Source organism: Brienomyrus brachyistius, chromosome 14 (genome assembly GCF_023856365.1).
Source record: "Brienomyrus brachyistius isolate T26 chromosome 14, BBRACH_0.4, whole genome shotgun sequence".
Classification (NCBI taxonomy): Eukaryota; Metazoa; Chordata; class Actinopteri; order Osteoglossiformes; family Mormyridae; genus Brienomyrus; species Brienomyrus brachyistius.
In genome coordinates this window covers 2,449,114-2,469,310 of record NC_064546.1, presented here as the reverse complement: position 1 = coordinate 2,469,310, position 20,197 = coordinate 2,449,114, and the positions used below count along the sequence as shown (strand labels likewise).

The 20,197-nt window shown below is 43.6% G+C and overlaps 1 protein-coding gene across 2 annotated transcripts; it reads right to left on the bottom strand.

Annotated features, from left to right (window-relative positions):
* Positions 1-31: 31 nt before the first annotated feature.
* Positions 32-18,040, bottom strand: LOC125707789 (TOG array regulator of axonemal microtubules protein 1). Of its 2 annotated transcripts, none has more exons than XM_048975130.1 (21): positions 15,657-18,040; positions 12,679-12,745; positions 12,387-12,506; positions 11,461-11,708; positions 11,088-11,329; positions 10,779-10,882; positions 10,542-10,688; positions 10,358-10,423; positions 9,454-9,584; positions 9,227-9,374; positions 5,686-5,985; positions 5,506-5,599; positions 5,276-5,381; positions 4,924-5,159; positions 4,582-4,737; positions 3,962-4,088; positions 2,145-2,254; positions 1,845-2,025; positions 1,517-1,736; positions 1,341-1,427; positions 32-1,236 (listed from the first exon to the last, which is right to left on the bottom strand). In XM_048975130.1, exons 1-21 carry the CDS (start codon positions 17,601-17,603, stop codon positions 977-979), a joined length of 5,097 nt encoding a protein of 1,698 aa, XP_048831087.1. In that variant the 5' UTR covers positions 17,604-18,040; the 3' UTR covers positions 32-976. The 2 variants fall into 2 exon arrangements, with proteins under 2 accessions (XP_048831087.1, XP_048831086.1); XM_048975129.1 differs by having other exon boundaries at positions 12,679-12,751; positions 15,657-18,039.
* Positions 18,041-20,197: the final 2,157 nt, after the last annotated feature.

Sequence of the window (20,197 nt, the reverse complement as noted above, 5' to 3'; positions counted from 1 at the left end):
GCTACCAACAAGACGATGGGCACAATTATTTAGATAAATAAAACAATTTATTTATATACAGTTTATATATATTTATATATAATTTCTCTCCATTTTTCAGGAACAGGTACAGTACAATTTAGCTGTGGAAAATGAGAAAGGCTACGTTGGGACTGGCACGATTTGGAATTGCAAAATCACAGGACTGGGTGTAAGTACATGTATAAATTGGTAAAGGCAAAAATATAACACATTAACATCTCTCTGACCTTGGTAAAATTGTTTTACGTCCAACATTTCGTCTTTGTACAATAGTATATCAATAACAAAATATTAACATCCATTTTGTTCCCTGTCATTGAATTTTGGTCATGCAGAAACCATAAGACAGTTCCAACTTGGAAAACCTCTTTGTTGATGGACTTTACAACAAATTTCAAAGATATACTGCAATATCACAGCATAAAGAATAAGCAAATACTGTGCAATTACAGACCTGAACTGTTACAAAAGCCATTTGTTTTCATTAAAAATCCTGACGAACAAACCAGAACAGCCCAGTAAGACACATCATGGAAATGTCACACGCTATTTAAAAAATAGCAAAACTATACATCCCTTCAAGTGTTTTGTGCATTTAAATAGTACATTCCACAGCATTTCAGTCCATGTTCGCAAAGTTCACAAGCTATAACAATGACAAGTACATCAGTGACACAACCGATGATGATAGCCCGTCACAATAGTGTACCATTTGTTCAAAAGTGCAAAAGAGCAGGTTGTTGGAGGGCAAGAATCCTGATAGAATCCTCATTTTCATTAAATAAAAAGATCTTATAACGTATTCTACTCTATAGAACTTACCACTATTAATAAGGGCTAATTAAAATCCATCTAAAAATAATTTTTAAAAGTGCATGAACTAATACATCTATCAAACTACATCTGTATAAATCTAATTTCAAGTAAGCTATATGTTTAGTCTTTTTTAATGCTGTCAGTGGGAGGAGATGGACTTGAGCAGTCTGTTGAAGCTCTTGTAGACATTGGGGTGCTGAGATGAGGCGCATTCTGCCAAACTGGGGCCCATGTGGCTGTGCAGGGCTTGGCACAGGACGGCGGTGGCTGCAGACACACTACAGCCCCGGGCCAGTAGGGATGCACCTTTGCTGGAAGTGCCTAGGAGGTACCACAGGAGGGGTAGTGCTTTCTGCTCCACCACCTGGGGCTTGCGGGGGTACAGCTCATACACAAGGTCTGCAAGACACAGCAGGGTGCAGCAAGAGGTCAGTCACTGGCACATGGCTACTGAGAAATTTCAGAACCAATCCCTGTCTTGCAGTGAGCTGTAATAGACATACCTGCAACCTTTATGATAAGGTCAACTTTGGCTTTGCCACCAAGAAACTGAGCTTTGGTGCAGAACGGCTGAAGCAGAAGAGTGTTGTCTGAAATTAAGAAGAAAGAGTTCAAGTATTTGCCTTTTCTGATATTTGGGAATATTTTCCATGTCAGCTGCAACAGGACAGAGTCTTACCGATGTTTTCCATTAGAGCATGGATGACACCAATAGCTGTGCTGTAGATGGCATTGTTCTTCGAGTTGAGGTGATTGTCTACAATAGCAGGAACAAGTAAGGAGACCACCTGAGCCAGTTGGTCTTTCAGGGGGGCAATGATCTTCTGTAAGCATTGTAGGGCACTGAGATTGACTTTGCTGTTGGATTCCTGGAGCCTGGCTTTGATGGCATCAAACACCTGTGAAGTGATGGGAGAGGGTACACTTCCTCAAAGTTCCTCAACAAGGCAATAGCAACAACACCACACAGTTATGAATACTGGAGCTCTTAATCTGCTATTAATTACCGGGAATAAGTTGACGATGACCATGTCAGGGTTCTGCTCACAGTCAGACACTAGCTGCTCCAGAGCCCGGATACGCTCACGGAAATCCTTTGACAACATCAGGGCATTGAGCTTCTTGATGTACTCTGTCTTGTCTGCAAAGTTACTCGCCTGGCCCTTGCAGTAGTACCCATCAGGATCCCTACGCAAAGAGAAAAAGATTAAAACTGATGTGAGGAAGGCGGAGAATGTGTGGTATTTTGAATGGAAACCAAATTTTGGCATTTTGCATATTTTATTTGATTTGAAAATAAAACATACTGCTTGAGGCTGGAGGGCTCCCGGCTGAGAGACAAAGTTCGGGCTGTGCCACCATTGAGTGAATGACGCCGCGTCACTGATCGGGCTTTCGGAGATGCCCCTCCCATTTCCTGATAAAAACAGTGAGCCATATGATTACCCACAATGCACCACTTTACACAAATTTCATAGTTGACACACATCTTTCAGTTCCTGCAGAGTTGACATTGGCTCACCAATGTTTTGCCTGTACACTCCCTGGCTGTGACACAAACACCAGGCACACTCAAAAGAAGGGAAATTCACTGTTTTTGTATTTAGTTATATATTTTTCACTGATGTTACACAACACAGGTGTGCAACCAAGTTAAACTCAATTTTCAGTTAAAGTTTATCTGGTTTACTTGAGAAATGTTTTGTCAATGCAACAGTGTAAAGTAAAATGCATTTTTTCCCCCATAAACACAATGTACATTGTACCTTTATGCATGTTGCATGCATGGAATATGTTTTCATAAGGCTTAGCACAACAACCATATGGTCAAATCTGATCACCATGTATTATCATTTCCTATGCTACAAAATACAAGTAAGAAGTCAAAGATGTTATTGTATCTATGCAATTTTTGGATCATATTAAGTAGTTACATATTGGGATATACAGTTAGTGATTTTGCTGATATGTTTTGAAGCCCTCATGATCTACAGAGGAAAATTTTATATATATAAAATTTATAAATATATAATTCAAAAGCACAGTCAGTCTGAGAAAAGAATGTCTTTTTCTGTACTTCCTAAGTTTTATCTATCACAAACCTAGATATATGGCATCAGTCAGTTTCAGCATGCTGGCTATCATGTTAGTATATTGTCAGAAAAATGGGTGCCAAGACATGTTTAAGCAAATCTGTGCTGCCATTTGGAATTGGTGATACACCATGGCTCCACTGATTCCAAAATGTGTGTGGCAATTGGATGAATACACCAGTAAACTGTCCAGAGTCCCCCAGAAAAAAGGAAGGAGTAGCAGCATGAGGAATCAGTGAGATAATGGCTGTCATACACCAGGTTTGAGTCTTTTTTTCTTGAATGTTTGCAAGGTTTATGTCACTGAATCAAGGAGCGCTTTCCAGCTCAGTGCCCTTGCTGAATATCTAAATGAAGACCACGAGAAGCTCATAAAGGAATATAAAGTGGCCCCTCTGTCCTTTAAAAAAAAAAAAAAAAAAGTCTGTTGTAGTGCAAAATCAAATGTAGCTAGGGAACATGCTCTTATTTCATTACAATTTGCATATGTGAATAGAAAAAAACAAAACAAACTGAAATCCCCGAGGCTCAGTCTGTTTACAAAGGGTTTTGGCTGACTGTCACACTGTTTAGCTCAGGGGTCGGCTTTGTCTGGCCTTAGTTTTGTTATCCCCTTTTCACCCAGTTGCATTTACGCCTCTTCTGTTGCACATTTACTTTCAGAGCAGTACCATGCACGAAAACACTAATCTTCATCTGATCTTCATCTAAGTCATAATAATGGGCAATCTGCTCAAAGTACTTAATTACTTATCCAATGGGAAGAATCTGCTGGTCTGGTGTAATATCATTGTTGCACACATGTATCGACCACAACAGTATGCTTACACAGATAAAATGTAGTATGTACACAAAAATCCATCCATTCAATCATTCGCAGACTGTAATGCCACGCAAACGAGTTACAAACTATGCTTTATGGATTAATTGTCTTTAAAGTTATTTGAAATAGTTACATGGAACTACTTCACAACATTTTTACACAAGTTTTTTTTTTTTTTTTGAGTGCAACTGCAGACCAACCACTTTACCTTCTTCCTCAACGACAGAACTGTGTTCTTGACAGTGACAACCTCCTTGTCTGGAATATGCCGCTCTAATAGCTTATCGAAGTCTTTGTGAGATGCCAGAAACAGCAACATTTGTCGGCCAAAGTGTCTGAGGAACAGGAAACCAATCAATGGCTGTTACTGATAAGTGGTTGCTGATACTCAATTGCTATCAATGGCTATTGCTGATTAGTGATAAAGACAGTTAACAGTGTAATTAGGGCTGGGCAATATGCTATAAAAATGATATCCAAAGAGATTTTCATAACATCGATATTTACCAAAACGTTCTAAAATTCATATTATATATATATAAAAAAAGAGTAAAATATAACAGGTGGTTTGATGACCAAAATGTTTTACTAATAGTTATACAATTTTATAGTTATGACAGGTATAATGACAAATTACACCAACAAGACTCATGTAAAAATAGTGCTTTATAATATTAAAAAGAAAATATCTGTTTAGGTTATATCGCAATACTCACGATATTCAAATTTATGACAATATGAGTGTTCATAATCACAGTACGGAATTTTATCACTATATCGCCCAGCCCTAAGTGTAATATCATCAAAGGTTATACTAGTCATCCATACCTGGTTTCCTGTGAAGAATCATGTGCCAGTTTGGCGACAGCAGGCAGGATACGGTCCGTGAGCTCTCTGCTGGAGAGCAGGCGCTCAGCGCCCATGATTTCCACAAGGTCGGCGAGGTGCTGAGCTGTGCACTTCCTAACCACTGTGTTCAAGTGACTGCTCATTGGAAATGAGGTTGGAAATGAAGCAATTAGCTCGGAGTGGCTTCAATATAAATACGAGAAAAAACACTAAAAGGTCCGTTAGAGCCGAGAAGGCTATATCTAATTTATACAGCCAGCTCAGGTATACAACAGTTGCAAAGGTGCGGTTCAGTACGATGCATTTGTCTGGACTACTTACTTCAGGCCTCCCGCAAGCAGGGCGTTCATGACCCGGACGGGTGTGCAGTTCTGCACCATACTAGCCAGGGCCATATCCACGTCCTGCCTCAAGAAAGCATTGGTCTCCCCAGATTTGTGCAGCAACACCTTGACCGTGTAGTCAAGCTCTGGGTCCATCTCTCTCTTCATGTGGGTGAAGAGTTCTCCCAGTGTCGCCACAGCCACGCGGGAGACTCCTGATCTCAAGTTCTTCACCTGGAGGCCAGCACATACACAGACCAAACACTGGCTGCAAATGCAACTAGAGGTGACTGAAACCTAATAAGATAATACATCTAATTTCAAATAATAAAATTAAAAGGCCATAATACCTCGTCAATCACCACAAGGCAGGTATCATGAAGTCTGTCAGACATCAATTCAGTATGGAACTGCGCCAGGCGGCGTACAAGTTCCAGACCCTCTATCTTCTTCTCCCTGAGATTCAGTGAAAGCAGGACTCAGGAACACAACTAGATACTGTTTTTGACAGTTCTCAACAATGGACTGTATTCTCAAATCGGATGTGTAACTAAAGCAGTTTATGAAAACAGGTACCCACCAGTCCTCAGAGCTGAGAAGACTGAGGCTGTCTGTCAGAGCTTGATCTGGCCTGGGGATGGGTTGTAGGTTTTGCTTCCCTGGAGATAGATCATCTGGGGACCCCCAGAAAGACAGCATGTAAGGCAAAGCCCCTATTACTATATCCACATTTCAAATGTGATGTAAAAATGGTATGAACCTGAACTATGGGAGAAAGTTGACTGGGTCTTGAGGCTGAATGCCTTCCTAAGACGGGTTGGTCTGCTGGCCTTGGGTTTGTGCGACTGTATTGGAGGACTGGGCTGGATGGGCAGGACCGGCTGATGAGCAGGGCTGTCATTGGTCAGACTGGGCCTGTTGGGTGGATGAGGACGGAATGGTGGATGGGGCTTCAGGGGAGGACTTGACTGGCAGGCTAGGCTGTACGGAGTGGCTAGCAAACTCTCCGAGGGGGACTCTGGCTTGGCCTTCACTGCAGTGTTCCCATTCTGTTGCCACTCTGCAGGGAGATAATCACAAAAATTACATTTAAGGAAAACTTTAATAAATGCTGTCAGAACAACAACAACAACAACAACAACAAGAACAATGTATTCACCAGCTAGCTCCATCACCCCACCTCCCCATCTAATTCCTACTCGTCCCACATGCCCACCAGTTTATAGCCTCCCTACACACTCTCTCCATCTCTTCAAAAATATTTAATATTTTAGACCAACTTTGTGTGACTTGTCTCACAATCTGCACCGGTGGTGGTAAGTTCACTGACACCGTTTCAATCTTGGTGTGATTTGTTTCAAATTGGAATATGTGCCAGAACATCAGCTACATTATGTTTCTGAGAAGTTTGAAAAAGATCCATTGAATACTTTTAGAGTTACTGTACTTACAAGGTCAAGCATCTTCTGCAGCCGCCCTTTCCCTCCCCTTTTAGTGTGATTTGATTCGAAATAAATTCACACGTAGACCTTTATCCATACAATGTTTTTCATTCATTCAATTCATTCATTCGCCACCGTTTGTATGGGGCTGGATCACGGGGGAAACAGTCAAAACAGAGATGCCCAGATCCCTCTCACCCCAGCCACCACCTCCAGCTCCACCAGGCAAATACCAAGGCGTTCCCAGGCCAGCCGAGAGATGCAATCTCTCCAGCGTGTCCTGGGTCTGCCCCAGGGCCACCTCCAAGTTGGACATGCCCAAAACACCTCTCCAGTGAGGTGCCCAGGAGACATCCTTAATAGGTGCCTGAACCACCTCAGTTAGCTGCTTTCGATGCAGAGGAGCAGCAGCTCTACTTTGATCTCCTCCTGCGAAGGAAACTAATTTCTTCCACTTGTATCCACAATCTCATTCTTTTGGTTACTACCCAAAGCTCATGACCGTAGGTCAGGGTAGGAACGTAGATCGGCTGAAAGTTTTGCTTTCTGGCTCAGCTCCCTCTTTACCATGACTGTACATTACAGCCTCTGCATTACTGGGAACACTGCACCAATCCACCGGTCGATCTCCCACTCCCTTTTTCCCCTCACTAGTGAAAGACCCTGAGATACTTACATTTTCCCACTTGAGTCATAATAATGTTTATAATGTTTTTCTGAAGTGGAAATAAGATCCAAATACTTGATTTATCATAATCACAAGGTCAAGTGTTTTTTGCAATCAGCCTTCTTTCTGCTGCACTAAGAAGCATTGCTTCAATTTCAGTGCAATTTTCTTCAAAATTTGATCCCTTGCAGATCTTCACCAATACAATATTGTCCTTCCCTTCGCTATCACTTTGCAGCAAGGCTATAACAGTACACATATTCATTGTGTGCCCTTCAGTTACACCATTTTTAGTCCGTACGCACAATGAAACAAACAAAAGAAAACAAAACAAAAGCAGAACCTAATTTCACCGATACATAGATGTTCAACATGGAAACATTATGCTAATTATGGTTGAGTTGATTACAGCTAATGCTGGTTACAATGAGTTACAAATCAGCAGTTTGGGAACATTTTGTTTTCCCAATAAATTTAACCAGGCAAAAAAAGGCTATAGGGATATTTATTGCTACAAATATGCCATAATACTTTGTGGTAATCAACAAGGGATTTAGGTCGGATTTAGTTCATTATGATTATGATTATTGATGAATCTTTTATATAATCATTTCTACAATGTGCAAATCTTTTGGTTCTGTTATTCAGACATGTCGATAGGAACATTGCCATTGGTTTACAACTGTTCCTTTCTTTGTGTTTACAGTTTTAATAATTAGTTTTAGAAGAAATTCTGTTTTCCCTGCTGTACCGAAATTGCACCAAACCATGATCCCAAAACTGAGGTTTGTACCAAACCATCAATTTTGTGTACCATTACATCCTTACTATGCTTTACCTAAAAGCTCTACCTTGTACCTTGGTACAATTCGGCAAACTCCAGTCAGGCTTTTTTTATGTTTCTGTGTCAGCAGTGGGGTCCTCCTGGGTCTCCTGCCATAGCATTTCATTTCACTCAGATGTCGATGGATAGTTCAAACTGACATTGTTGCACCCTGAGTCTGCAGAACAGCTTGAATTTGTTTAGAAGTTGAATGGGGTTGTTTATCCACCATTCATACTATCGTTCATTGCAGTCTTTTATCAATTTTTCTCTTCCGTCCTCGTCCAGGGAGATTAGCTACAGTGCCATATGTTGTGAAGTTCTTGATTATGTTGCGCACAGTGGACAAAGGAACATGAGGATCTCTGGAGATGGACTTGTAGTCTTGAGATTGTTGATGTTTTTCCAGAATTTTTGCTCTCAAGTCTTCACACAATTCTCTGCCCTTCTTTCTGTTCTCCATGCTTAGTGTGGCACAAAGACACACAACAGAAAAGTTGAGTAAACTTTTCTCCATTTCAGCTGGCTTCAGGTGTGATTGCTATATTGCCAGCACCCGTTTCTTGCCACAGGTGAATTCAAACGAGTATCATATGCTTGAAATAAAACAATTTACCCACAATTTTGAAAAAGTGCCAATAATTTTGTCCGGCCCATTTTTGGAGTTCTGTGTGAAAGGATGTCAAATTTGGCTTTTTTCTGTTTTTTATTTTTGTGTTGATCCAATGCATATAAAAGAAATAAACATGTGTATACCAAAAAAATTCTAAATGCAACAATTTTCTGTGAGAAATGGTGCATTTTCTGGAAAAGAGAATGGTGCAGATAATTTCGGCCATGTCCGTATCATCAGGTGTGCATGAAAACAGACAGAAGATACAATAGTGGTGTTAGCAGTTATTACGTTTTGCATTGCTGTTTAAAGTCATGTTTAGCCATCACATGAGTTCATTCATATCCCTTTCCCCAGTGATGAAAGTAGGCCTGTTTATTTCAAAGCAATATAACATTTAAATGGAAATGTTTTACAGTATTGAGTTGGTGCTGATACGGAGATACCAGAGCTGGTACTGGTATCAAAGTCAAAATTTTGCTATCGATCCAACACTACACAGTGCTGCTTTTGGGATGACTTGTCTCAGTTGCAGACCTTCATCAACAAAATGTATCTGCAAAGTTTTGAAAAAGTCCCATGAAATAGTTTTTGAGTTATCACACTAACGTGTCAGCAGTAGTGGCGGATTTATCCAGAAGCCATACATATTCACTGTCTGATTAAAACCATTACAGCCACCATCCTCTAGCATATATAATTGAGCAGGGAATATTATTTTTGTTTTTATCAACACTCCAATCCTGAATCCCTGACCTCTTATTTCCTCTGGGCTGAACTCCGGCGGCATCTGGTGCAGTAGCTTCTGAATCTGATGGTACTCCATCCCCATCTGCAGGAACTCCTGCTCCTTCTGACTCAGCAAAAGCATGTCATCAGCAGAGCTTGACAGTGTCATCTTCTCCTAAGTGGCAAAAGGTCAGACAGTTACAGGAGCCTGTCCTCTGGGTATTAAGGGAAATCGTCTACGACTGCCAGCTCACCATCTTTTGGCTGTTGGGATACTCGCAGGCATCATGGGGGTTTCTCTGAGCCTCATTGCGAGACTTCCATCTGCTGTCGCCACAATCTAAGGAAACACCCTGGGGGCTTGAAAGGGGAGTACAAGAGACTCCTGCCAAGACAAATGGGCAACATTAAAGAAAACTAAATGAAAAAAAACAAGCCCAGACAGGCGACGTCAGCAGAAATCAAGCCAATGATATATAAGGAAATCAGTGTCCTGTTACTATGCCAAGCAGAGTGAATTAAATTATGATGATTCATAGAGCAGGAAACTATCTAACCGTACGCCAGGGCTGCACGATATAAGATATCGCCTGTGTGTGCATGTGCAATGGTCACCAGGGTTCTAGATAACAGGCAGACAATTTGTCCGGACGCCAGCTTTTCTGCACTATACGGGCATTTACTTACACCCATAATTTGATAAACAGATTCATTGGATGGTTAAAATATTAAAGAGAGGCATATTAGGATGCCCAAAAGTTAGTAATCTATACAAGTTCAGTGTATCCTTGTGTTTGGTTAACGGAGCAGGTCACCTGCTGCTGTTTTGGTATATCATGCAAGTGATAAGTACTGAGGCGTACTACTAATCAATGTCAATGCCGTTATCCAAAGCCCTGGAATCACACTGCATTTGTCAGTAGTGATTTGTGTCACTTGACAACTCAACACCACTATCAACTTATTTGACACACTTGTAGTGATCTTATCGGTTCCGTTTGGCTATAGTTTATTTTGGGCAAATTTCATCTCCTCTTCTGTTTTACAGTCAGCATAATATTAAGTGTAAATATTCAATAATAATCACATAGTGATATTGTGCAGCCCTACCCTGCACATAAAAGAAGATAGGATTGTGGACGGGATGGGAGGTCTGACCTTTGCCTATAATGCCATCTGACAAGTCACTGGTAGGTGAGACCCGTCTGCTGTTGGGCAGGGATGCTGCAAAGGAGTATACGAGCACTTTATTCTAAATGATGGCAAGCATCAGCTTCCACAATGCCCAACAGGAGGGTGTATGCATTATTTAGAGTTATTATGCCATAGTTTCAGAGCTCACCTCCCGTGGGTCTAACCGCCTTAACTGGCGCTCTGCCGCGAGGTCCGCAAGAGGACGGAGATGACTCCCACCGCAGATTCATCTCAGGCTCAGGGGAGACATTGGAGTAAACGACACGCTGACCAACCACATTCACGGCATGTGACCCTGCGGGCAACACACACGGCTCTCAGCGCACTTCACAACATTCACAACGGATGGAGGAGTGACCGCGACGCACTTCACGGGGACCCGTACCATGCAGGGGTGCGCGCTCCCTGGAGGAAGCAGCCCTCGTCTTGGTGGAGGCCCGTGCAGCGCGTGGTTTGGGCTTCACGACAGATGAGGAACTGCTCCCTGAGCTGCGGGAACACCAGAGGCATTGGATTTTGCAGCCACATCTCCAACTGGACACTTTGTCTGTCCATCTGCTGCCATCCACCACAAGAGGGCAGTTGAGATCTTCACATTAGGTTAGAGCGTGCCAGTTCTGGCCTTCATTTTCCAATCACCCACAAGTTAACCTGATCATTCACAGCTCAGATGGCCTTTAAGCGAAGGCCGCACCTGGTCTTGGAACCCTTGTTTGTAGAGGCTGGGGGCGAGTACAAGCTGGAGAGGCCGCTCTCACTCAGCGGGCTGGTGAGGGGAGGCGAGGTGCGTGATGGCGATTCTGGCCCCAGCTCCAGCTTGACCGCAGAGTCTGGGCTGTCTGGGTCCTGCTCTTGGTCGGGGTCCGAGCCGTTCAGACTCATCTTGGCACGCTTCTTGGCCGCGCTGAAGCGCAGGCACCGCAGAGATTTCATAATCTGGATAAACACACAAGCGCAGATGCATCAGAATATCACAACCTTGATGGAAATTACCGGAAATCTAACCTGACAAAGAAAAGTGACGGAAAGCAAGAGAATGCACTACAGAGTTGTTATAAGATGCACACCTCTTCGCGATCCACTATCTCTTCCTCCTCCTCCAGCATTCCCCGCTGGGAGAGGTCCTGGTAGAGGCACTCTTGAGTTGAGGGAACCTCGGACGTGGGCCTCAAGGCATCATGAGATGGTGCCCGCCTGACAGGGGTGGGAGAAGTGGACACGAGCTCACCCCGTGAGCGACGGTGCGAGCCAGAAGAGAAGCGCCTCAGAGAGCTGCTGGAGTGTCGAGGGGAATGCCTGTCACAGGCATGGTCACCTGGAGAGGAGGGCCACATTTGGGGTAAAAACAAAGCCTCTCATTGACAAGGGTAAACAAACCTTATAAATATATATAGTAACAAAGAGTTTTTAACACTGCTCATCAGTGGTCCTGTCAGGCAGCCATTTTGGTTCCATTTCCTGTGAATCGCTCAAGGACTGAGGCCATGCCTGCCGTCTCCCTCTAGGAACCACAGTGTCGGCAGGAGTATGCATGCAATAATGTCACGGGGCTGACCAGGTATGCGGCCCCATACAGTACACAGGCTGAGTGTAGCTGCTTGCGGAGGGGGGCGCAAAGTGAACTATGCCGGAGTGTCTTACATGGCTGCATCTTGAGAGGAGCTGGCCCAACTAGGATGGCGCTGCAAGAAAAGTCGCCAGCCAACGCCCATCGTGCCACACACTGGTGAGGCCCAAGACAGCCACAGAGGACCAAGTAGCCCAGCTCCTTAAAGCCAAGTGCAATAAGAACTCCCCAGACAACAACAATACAAAGGCTTGGGTTACCCCCCATAGTGTGCTAAGCTACAGAAGCAGCCAATCACAAAGCGGTTCTGCTGAAACAATCCTGTAATCTCATACAATGCAGCTCAGAGTCACTGCTGCGATGCCAGCGGTCAGCACGCCTACAACGAGGGCCTTTATCTGCGAACCTCGCCATTTGCTGCTTTACCTGCATCTCGGTCAGAAGGACTGGCAGACTCCAGGAAACAGGGGTCCAAATCCACATTTCCAGTCTTAGGTGGAACTCTGACTGGCTCCTTCCTTCCAGTGATACGGGGCAGGTGACAATCTGGGATGAGGAAAGGGGCCGCTTGCTTATTTACAGATATAGTTCACTCCAATACGACATAGACTATCCCAGATGCTGACATTATCCCCCTTAAAAGCATAATATCTTTTAATCCTAGCATAACATACAGAAAAAAAAATCACTTTCAATTGGGGATGGGGATAGTTCTCACCAGGCTCGCAGACATGGGACTCTTGTCCATACTCCAGGGCAGGGGGTGGGCAGCCCTTGCTTAAGACCTGAAACTGGGAAACAGTTATTACAGCTATGAGGCTCCTGCACAGCACAAAGCAAAGCGAAGCGAACAGCGGAAGGCAGGAGAATTACAATGAACACATGGCTATCTAATACAGAGAGAAGGCTTTCCAGCCCCTTACAGAGTGTGTAAATAGGCGGCTAAAACCCTCTAAATTACTGCCAGGAACCGCATCCGCTGCCTGCCCGCTGAAGAAGTAAACAACGAGAGAGGCATCCCTGCTCAAGAGACCCCTACCCGAATCACAGAGCGGTTCATGCCTGTAATCTCGCTGGGCAGCAGGTGAATTATTCATGACAGATAACAATTGCGGGCTGCAGAGACAGACAATCTATCAGCCAAACAAATCGAGACAAGTGATTGTGCGGAGGGATGGGAGCAGCTCAGCAGCCCGTTAGCCAGTGCTCAGTGGCACTCGCAAGCTCTTATTTCCCACTGGATGAAAGGCTTCCAGCTCTGATAAGCCTGCAAAGCCTGAAGCTTTGATGCAAGGCCTAGTTCGGTGGGGTTATTTACCTGCAGGTCTGTACATTTCTCGGGGACTGAACATGGAACTAATGGTGCACCAATGTGTACAGATTACCGGAAGTGAAACGTTACTTGTTAATATCCGCCAAATGTGTGTAGCAACGACATAATATTACACAGGCAGGAGGACATCAGCAAAGTAACGTCATCTAGACTAATGAGGTTCTAAGTGGTGAATGTGTCGGAAAAACCCCTCGTCCTCCACCACAAAAACTCGCCCAATGCAAATCACCTCCATTATTTTCATGGTTATATCTTTATCTCTGGTCCCGGTAACTTTCAATTCTGACTAAATATTTGATAGCAATATCAGCCAAGACTGGCACATCGGACCGATGCTGATGTCTTGATTTTAACAAACACCAGCCGATACCGAAGTTACCCAATGTATTGTGCATCTCTAGATGAAACCCAGGAAGGTGTTGGATGTCTTATTCACACTGGATTAGCGGCTCCGACCCTGTGCTGCCACTCTCCATTCAGAGCCACACCGAAGCAACGTGATCCGGGCTCAAGGCAGCGTAGCACCGTGTGTAACCAGAGACAGAGAGGGGAGCTTGCACGAGGTCCCCATGCTGTTCCATGCCTCTGCTCTCTTATCCTGAAATTATGATTATTGCACAAACAATGGAGGACAGAGAGAAGGCAGAGCATTACTCAGAACAGGGGATCGGATCAAAGGGACTGTGCAAGCCATGATATGGACAGGTCAGTTACGCAGAAGTGTGTTTGAATATTAGGGACAAGAGCACCCCCAGCCTCACCAATACCATAGTGTACGCACACTACATATACAGTCCCGCCCATTATACTGGTATTACACTGTATTTACTGCGGGTGGGTTCTGTACAGACTGTACTATTTCTCTTTGTTTATGTAGCAAGGAACAGGTATGTACTGTACAAGTTTTCCCCATGGACTGGGAGCACTGGCAGCTTCCTTAATTAATGCTGCGATGAGGAATGAACGGCTTTGGGAGATTGCTTGAGAACACGCTGGTATTTCTGTCCAATCCATTGGAGATTACAGAGCCATTAGTGGACTGATCTGTGCGATAAATATAAGCCCCCCCCCCAATCTAACCACACAGCCTCTGAGTCTCAAGTACATTTTGTAGCTGAATTAACAAGCATAAAAAATGACTGGAAAATGATTTAGAGGCTAGGTTTACATACCATGGAAAGAGCAGCCCCACCTGACTGCGATCCGCTACAAGCAAAGTCTAAGGTCACCTGGTCCCCTTCTCCTCTAAAACATCAGCACGGTCGCATAGCAACCAGCAAGAGCTTCACAGTTCATCAGGTCTAAGCTAACGGATGCCTGCCCCAAGTGCTTCAGACATGCATGTCATTGGAGGTACATGACATACAATAAGACTTGTCCACCTGTCGATTGAATAAGTACTTTTGGCATCTTTACCACCCATAAACTACAGCTGCTGCAACCTCCTTAGCCACTGCAGAGCACCTCACTGTGACGTGAAATATGTTCCCATGGACAGGTTTCCCGGAAACCGCACCAAAGGTCAAAAACTTGGCTCTACGTGACCAAGCTGTGGAACTGTTCAAGCGAGCCGAAAAACCCCCAGGATGATATCATGGTTCTTCCGGAGAAATCAAATCTCGCCTCCGCATTACAGCAGAGGCTCAGGGATGAGTCACCGTGCCTGGACTCTCCGCAATCAGAGAAGCTCCTTGAGTGCAGAACGAGGCAGGCCAATCAGACAGAACCATGGCACTCATCCATCAGGTCAGCATCACAATAACAGCCACCATCTATCCATCTATTCCCCCCGAGCCCCATCAGCCATCGAAAGCCCCTCAATGTCAGCAAGCAAAGTGTCATAAAAAATAACTGTTGCAGTGTGACAAAAGTAGACAACGTTACTTCATGGGCATAAATCTAGACCTGGACATATAGTTGGATTTTAGTAGTAGAATGCAGAGAGACTGGCTGTCCTACAAGATTAAGTTTCACTTTAGCCCTCATTGATGCTTTGCGAGATGCCCTGGGAGACCTCTGAGGCTGACCTCTGTCTTCCAGCCCTCTCCATGAATACTGCAAGCTGACTAACCACACTGAAGCCATTTAGCCAGGCTAAAAATAGTATGTTATTCACAGGTTAACAGGTGTTAGCTGGTAAATACCCAACAGCCTACATTTCACAGTGGTTTAAAAAAACATTTGTGTTGAGAAGGAATATAATTATATCTTACAAGCACATGTTTTACACCTGCTATTCAGTTCTTCTGCAAATATTGAAACAGACAACCGCTTTGCTATTGACACATAGCTAACGCCTATTACCTTTTTTATTAAGTCAGGAGTAACAGCATGGACAGACTAAATCTAAAATGGAGGTTCACCTGGGCAGATGATTTGCTGTTGAAGTCTTTGCCGGTCAGGGGCTTCATGGTGGCGGGGAGGCCCATCCGTTCCCACGGGAACCTGTTCTTTCCTTTGCCAGCACTAACAATCCTCCTGTGCTGGGGGAAGACTTCGGTGAGACCCCCCAGTGTCCCATCGCATGGCCTGTCCAGCTCTGGCTCCGTCTGGTGGCTCCTGCCGCTGTTGACACGACAGCCGTCCATCACCCAGTCCAGGTCAGCTCCGGAGCTGAACTGTGGCAAACCGCGCTGGCCAGGCCTCGGGACAACCAGGGCGTACTCCACCATGCCATCCGGCGACAAACGGGGAAGAATGTGCCGGGCTCTGCGAGTCTGAATGGCTACCGCCAGGCCCTCCGCATCCCCATTGAGCTCCACTCGGTCAATCGCTCTTAACAGAGGCTGCTTCTTCCCATTATCCAGACAGTAGTCAAAGACAGCAAACAGTTCCAGGGCCGCATGACGGACTTTCTTCTTGCTGTCCGCCAGGCAGGGTGCAACTTCATAGCAGAGGCTGGGGATGTTGAAGTCCTTTCTAGGGTGGGTTAGCATTCCAGCTATGATGATGTTAATGACGTCCTCCCTCACCCTGGAGTTCTTATGTTTCAATTGTCCAATTACAAGGTCCAGGACCTTCTGTGGTCCTACAATCCTCATTAGCTGCCTGAAAATACTCATGTACTCAATCCTGGCAATGACACGTGTGTCACCTAAGGTCCTGAGAGCTGCACATACTATTTGTTTTAGATATTTATCTACATTTAAGGCCAGTTTTTCAATTACCAGATTCATCACCTGTAAAGTGCCATAAAAGACCTTGAAGTTGGTGTCATCCAGCAGTCTGCGGAGGAAGCTAATAAACTCCTCGATGTTGTCTGAAGACACCTGCTTCAAATCCAGATCAAAGAGAATGCTTTTCAGCTCGTCCACCCCATTAATCCTGTTCTGATAATTCTTGAGGTCTAGGAGCTGTTTGTGCAGCTCCTGGGGTACAATTTCAAACATCATCATGGCAGACAGCTTTGGATTCTTTCTCAGAACTGGGTACTTAAGAAATTGAAAAATCCTGGACTGTGAAAAACTGATCTTCCCATTTTTTGCCTCTTCATGGTGTTCAGGGGACTGGGAAGAAGTCGGTATCCCCCACTTCAAAAACTGGTGCCAGTGATCCTCTTCAAAGTTAGAGTAAACCCTCAGGAGATAATCAGGCAATAGGTTGACAAATCCATTAAAGTTTTCTGGCCCAATATTCAGCTTAATTTGATTTAATGTAACATAAGCCACAAAAGGATCATCAGACTCCTTGTTTCCAAGAAGTATACAACTTAGCGACGAGATCAGATCACTCAGGTTAAGATTTTGCGACTCTTCCTTCAAGAGAATTGGGTATATGTCAAAAGTCGCAGACCTTATTCCGTTTTCGTGGTGCAAGAGAGCATGCTTAGTAATTATCTGGAAAACTCTGTAAGGCTTTGCGCTGAATTTGACACACTTCAGAAGAGTCTGCAGGAGAGCCTTGCGATTTTTATTATCGGCAAGGCTGACTTCATTCAGGAGAACTGGAAGCACGTCGATCCTGAAATCCTCTATACACTCTTCTGGTATAGATACCAATTCAGACACTAGTTGGACACAGGCTTTTCTGATATTTTTACGATCGTCCTTTTGAAAAATATCGGTCAAAGCCTCGAGTATATCCTTTATTTTTGGAAATAGTACCCGTCCACCATGTTTCTTCAGATGACTAAGAACCGCTCCGATTGCCGAGAGCCGCTTACCTTCGGTACGATCATTTAAAGATGAGATAATTTCATCTTGCTGGATCTCCAGGCTACAAACTACCCCCTTCTTCCTTCGGGAGTTTGGGCGTAGGTCAGCGGACGGCGGAGCTGAAACTTCTTGTTCGCGTTTGTCTTTATCAGACATTTAAGGCACATTTGTATGCTGTTTTTCTAAAATAGTCGACATGCCGATCTCTAGCTCAAATAACCAAGATGGCAAGCTAGCCTTCACGGCGTCGCGTATGGGTTTTGCCAAGCAATTGCTTCGCCGATAACGCGCCACTGAAAAAAATTAGTACTTTTTTTTAACTAAAACAAAGCAAGTCAAACCCGTTTTCCCTTTCTAGGCTGGTGTTATGAGACGTGGGGTGGTGTCACAGTTCAAGCGACGGGAGGTATTTTATATTTGTTAAACTTTTGCAACGATGTTTTCTGCAGAATGCCGCGGTTGTTGTCGCTACCCAAATTAAAACCACGCCGTTGGTAACGCCAGAGTCTCCCCATCGCTGGGTGACACGAAAATGGCGTGTGGAACTTGTCACAAACCCAGCGCTTCCATGGTGACGCGCGGTCTCCTGACCCCGGAAGTAAACAATTTAGCCTCTTCCGCATACATATCACGGACATGGGACCTGCAAGAAAACGCTACTTTTCTGTCATCCTGGGAATCCTTAGTTTTCCCTTCACTGTCTTTTACATATTTACTTTATTTCATTTCCTGATTTACATCCTCTGAATCTGTGAATTAGCTTATTATGATGTACTACTATGAAAACTGTGCAATACGAAATAACTCTAATATTATGAAAAAAAACTGCAATACGAAACACCTGCGAATACTGGGCAATAACTTGCCAAAACGATGCGCATCGATATAGGCTGACCAGATAATCCATGTCATGGAGGACACATTGAGCTAGGACAGGATTTTTAAAAGACAATTTTAATTAAAAGAACCTGGATCTCAGTTAAGCACAGAGTTCTTTCTGCATGCTGACTGGTCAGTCTCCTATAATCACGCATTTGCCACTAATGTTAATGTGTAACAGTTGGATGAGTTTTTTAATCAAAGCAGTCAAAGCACAAGAAGAAGTGTACTATTTAGCCAAGCACAGGTGTCTTTCAATTTTAAACTAGTTTGTAAAACCTGGAGTAGCTTGAAGTGTCCTCACTGACATGGATTATCTGGTCAGCTTACATACGTTTATATTTAGTTTTTACTTTTGTCTGTGTTTTTTATTTTTCTTACGTTTATAATAACTAGATTTATGTACATTCTAGGGACTGCTCTACAATTTTCTTTGTGCAAAAAATGTGTAACGACAATAAAGGTATTCTATTTCTACTGCTATGTAACAGTACATACTTTACCTGCAAAATGCTGAAAAATATCTCAAAGTAAAAACTCTGCCACTTGTCTGGCCTCAAAGTAAGGATAAAAAACCACCTTGTTTGCTGGTATATGAATGGGTCATCATGTTTTTTTCTTCTTGGCCAATTCCGGTGGAAGTCCATGTGGCGCCCTAGGCAGTCTTTAATTCACTTGATCTCGGACGGCGGTGAAGCATTCCGGGGGAGAGGAGGGGGTTAATGGTTTGCTGAGTCGCCGCCCCTCAGAAGATGGCGCCCTAGGCGGCTGCCTATGTCGCTTAATTGGTTGACTGGCTCCGCTCTCGGATATTATTTTTCTGTAACGTCAGGCATATATCTGGTGTGTTTGGGTTAGTCTTTAGCATTAACTTTTTAATTAAATCATTCATATTGGTTTTGTACTATGCTTTGTTAGCATTTAATTTATTGAAGTTGGGGTAAAAAAAACTCTTGCTGACGTCCATGTTCCCATAGTAGCATCTGCTTGTTCAGCTTTATCCACGCCATGCTGTCTTTTTATATTGATATCCAGCCAAGGACGATGCCTTTTGTTCTAAGACTCGTGTTTGCTTTCGTGAATTAGAAATTGGAACTTAGACAACGTGCCTGTGTTATACTAATATGACCAGATTCAATCAAACAATGCTGCTATTTTTGAGGATCTGCTCAATTAATTGAATATTAATTGTACTATAGCATACAATATACTATATAAGCTACTAATGAGAAATCAATAAACACACTGTAGGTAACAGACGTTTTTACGGCTAATAATTCTCAAATTAGTCGTGAAGCGTTTCCTTAAAAAAAATCAGGTGCTTTACAGAAGAAAGGAGGAAAGATGTAAGCACATAGATCTAATAGTGTGTTGATTAGGTGTTTGATTTTGTTCCATGTAATGTTAAAGAGCAGACAACCATGCTCACCTGGAGTGAGAGAAAATATCGGCCCAGATCTGTACCAGTCAGTGGTGTAATGGATTATACATGAAATCATCCTAAAGCAATACTATTTGCAAAGGCACTATGTGAAATATATCTATGTAAATTGATTCCAATGTTGCAAGGTGTACTGCTAGGTGTTACTGTCGCTCAGCATCTCTGTGGTTGGAGGGTAAAACTCTGTCACAGTATTCTCTCATTTCCTTTCATAGCCCAAAAAATACTTTTGAGGTTCATTTGTAATTTACTGTCCTTCGTGCCCAATATGTGTTCCCAGTAAGTGAGTGCCAAAAAAGACATTAGCGGACAAATATTTATCAGGGAAATTCAATATGGGACAACAGTCCTACTCACAAACACACCACTTTCATGGCTTTCATTGAGTTTGCTATTTTACATGACTGAAAAAACTACAAGGCGTAAGCCA

What these genes read in the sequence shown, in the direction of transcription:
- LOC125707789 (XM_048975129.1), bottom strand. Translation starts at nt 17,603, where the DNA reads ATGTCTGATAAAGACAAACGCGAACAAGAAGTTTCAGCTCCGCCGTCC. An exon ending in ACAGCAAATCATCTGCCCAG is followed by an intron (nt 12,752 to 15,656) that starts GTGAACCTCCAT and finishes ACTGTTTCCCAG; the next exon opens with TTTCAGGTCTTAAGCAAGGG. An exon ending in GAGCCCTCCAGCCTCAAGCA is followed by an intron (nt 2,026 to 2,144) that starts GTATGTTTTATT and finishes CTCTTTGCGTAG; the next exon opens with GGATCCTGATGGGTACTACT.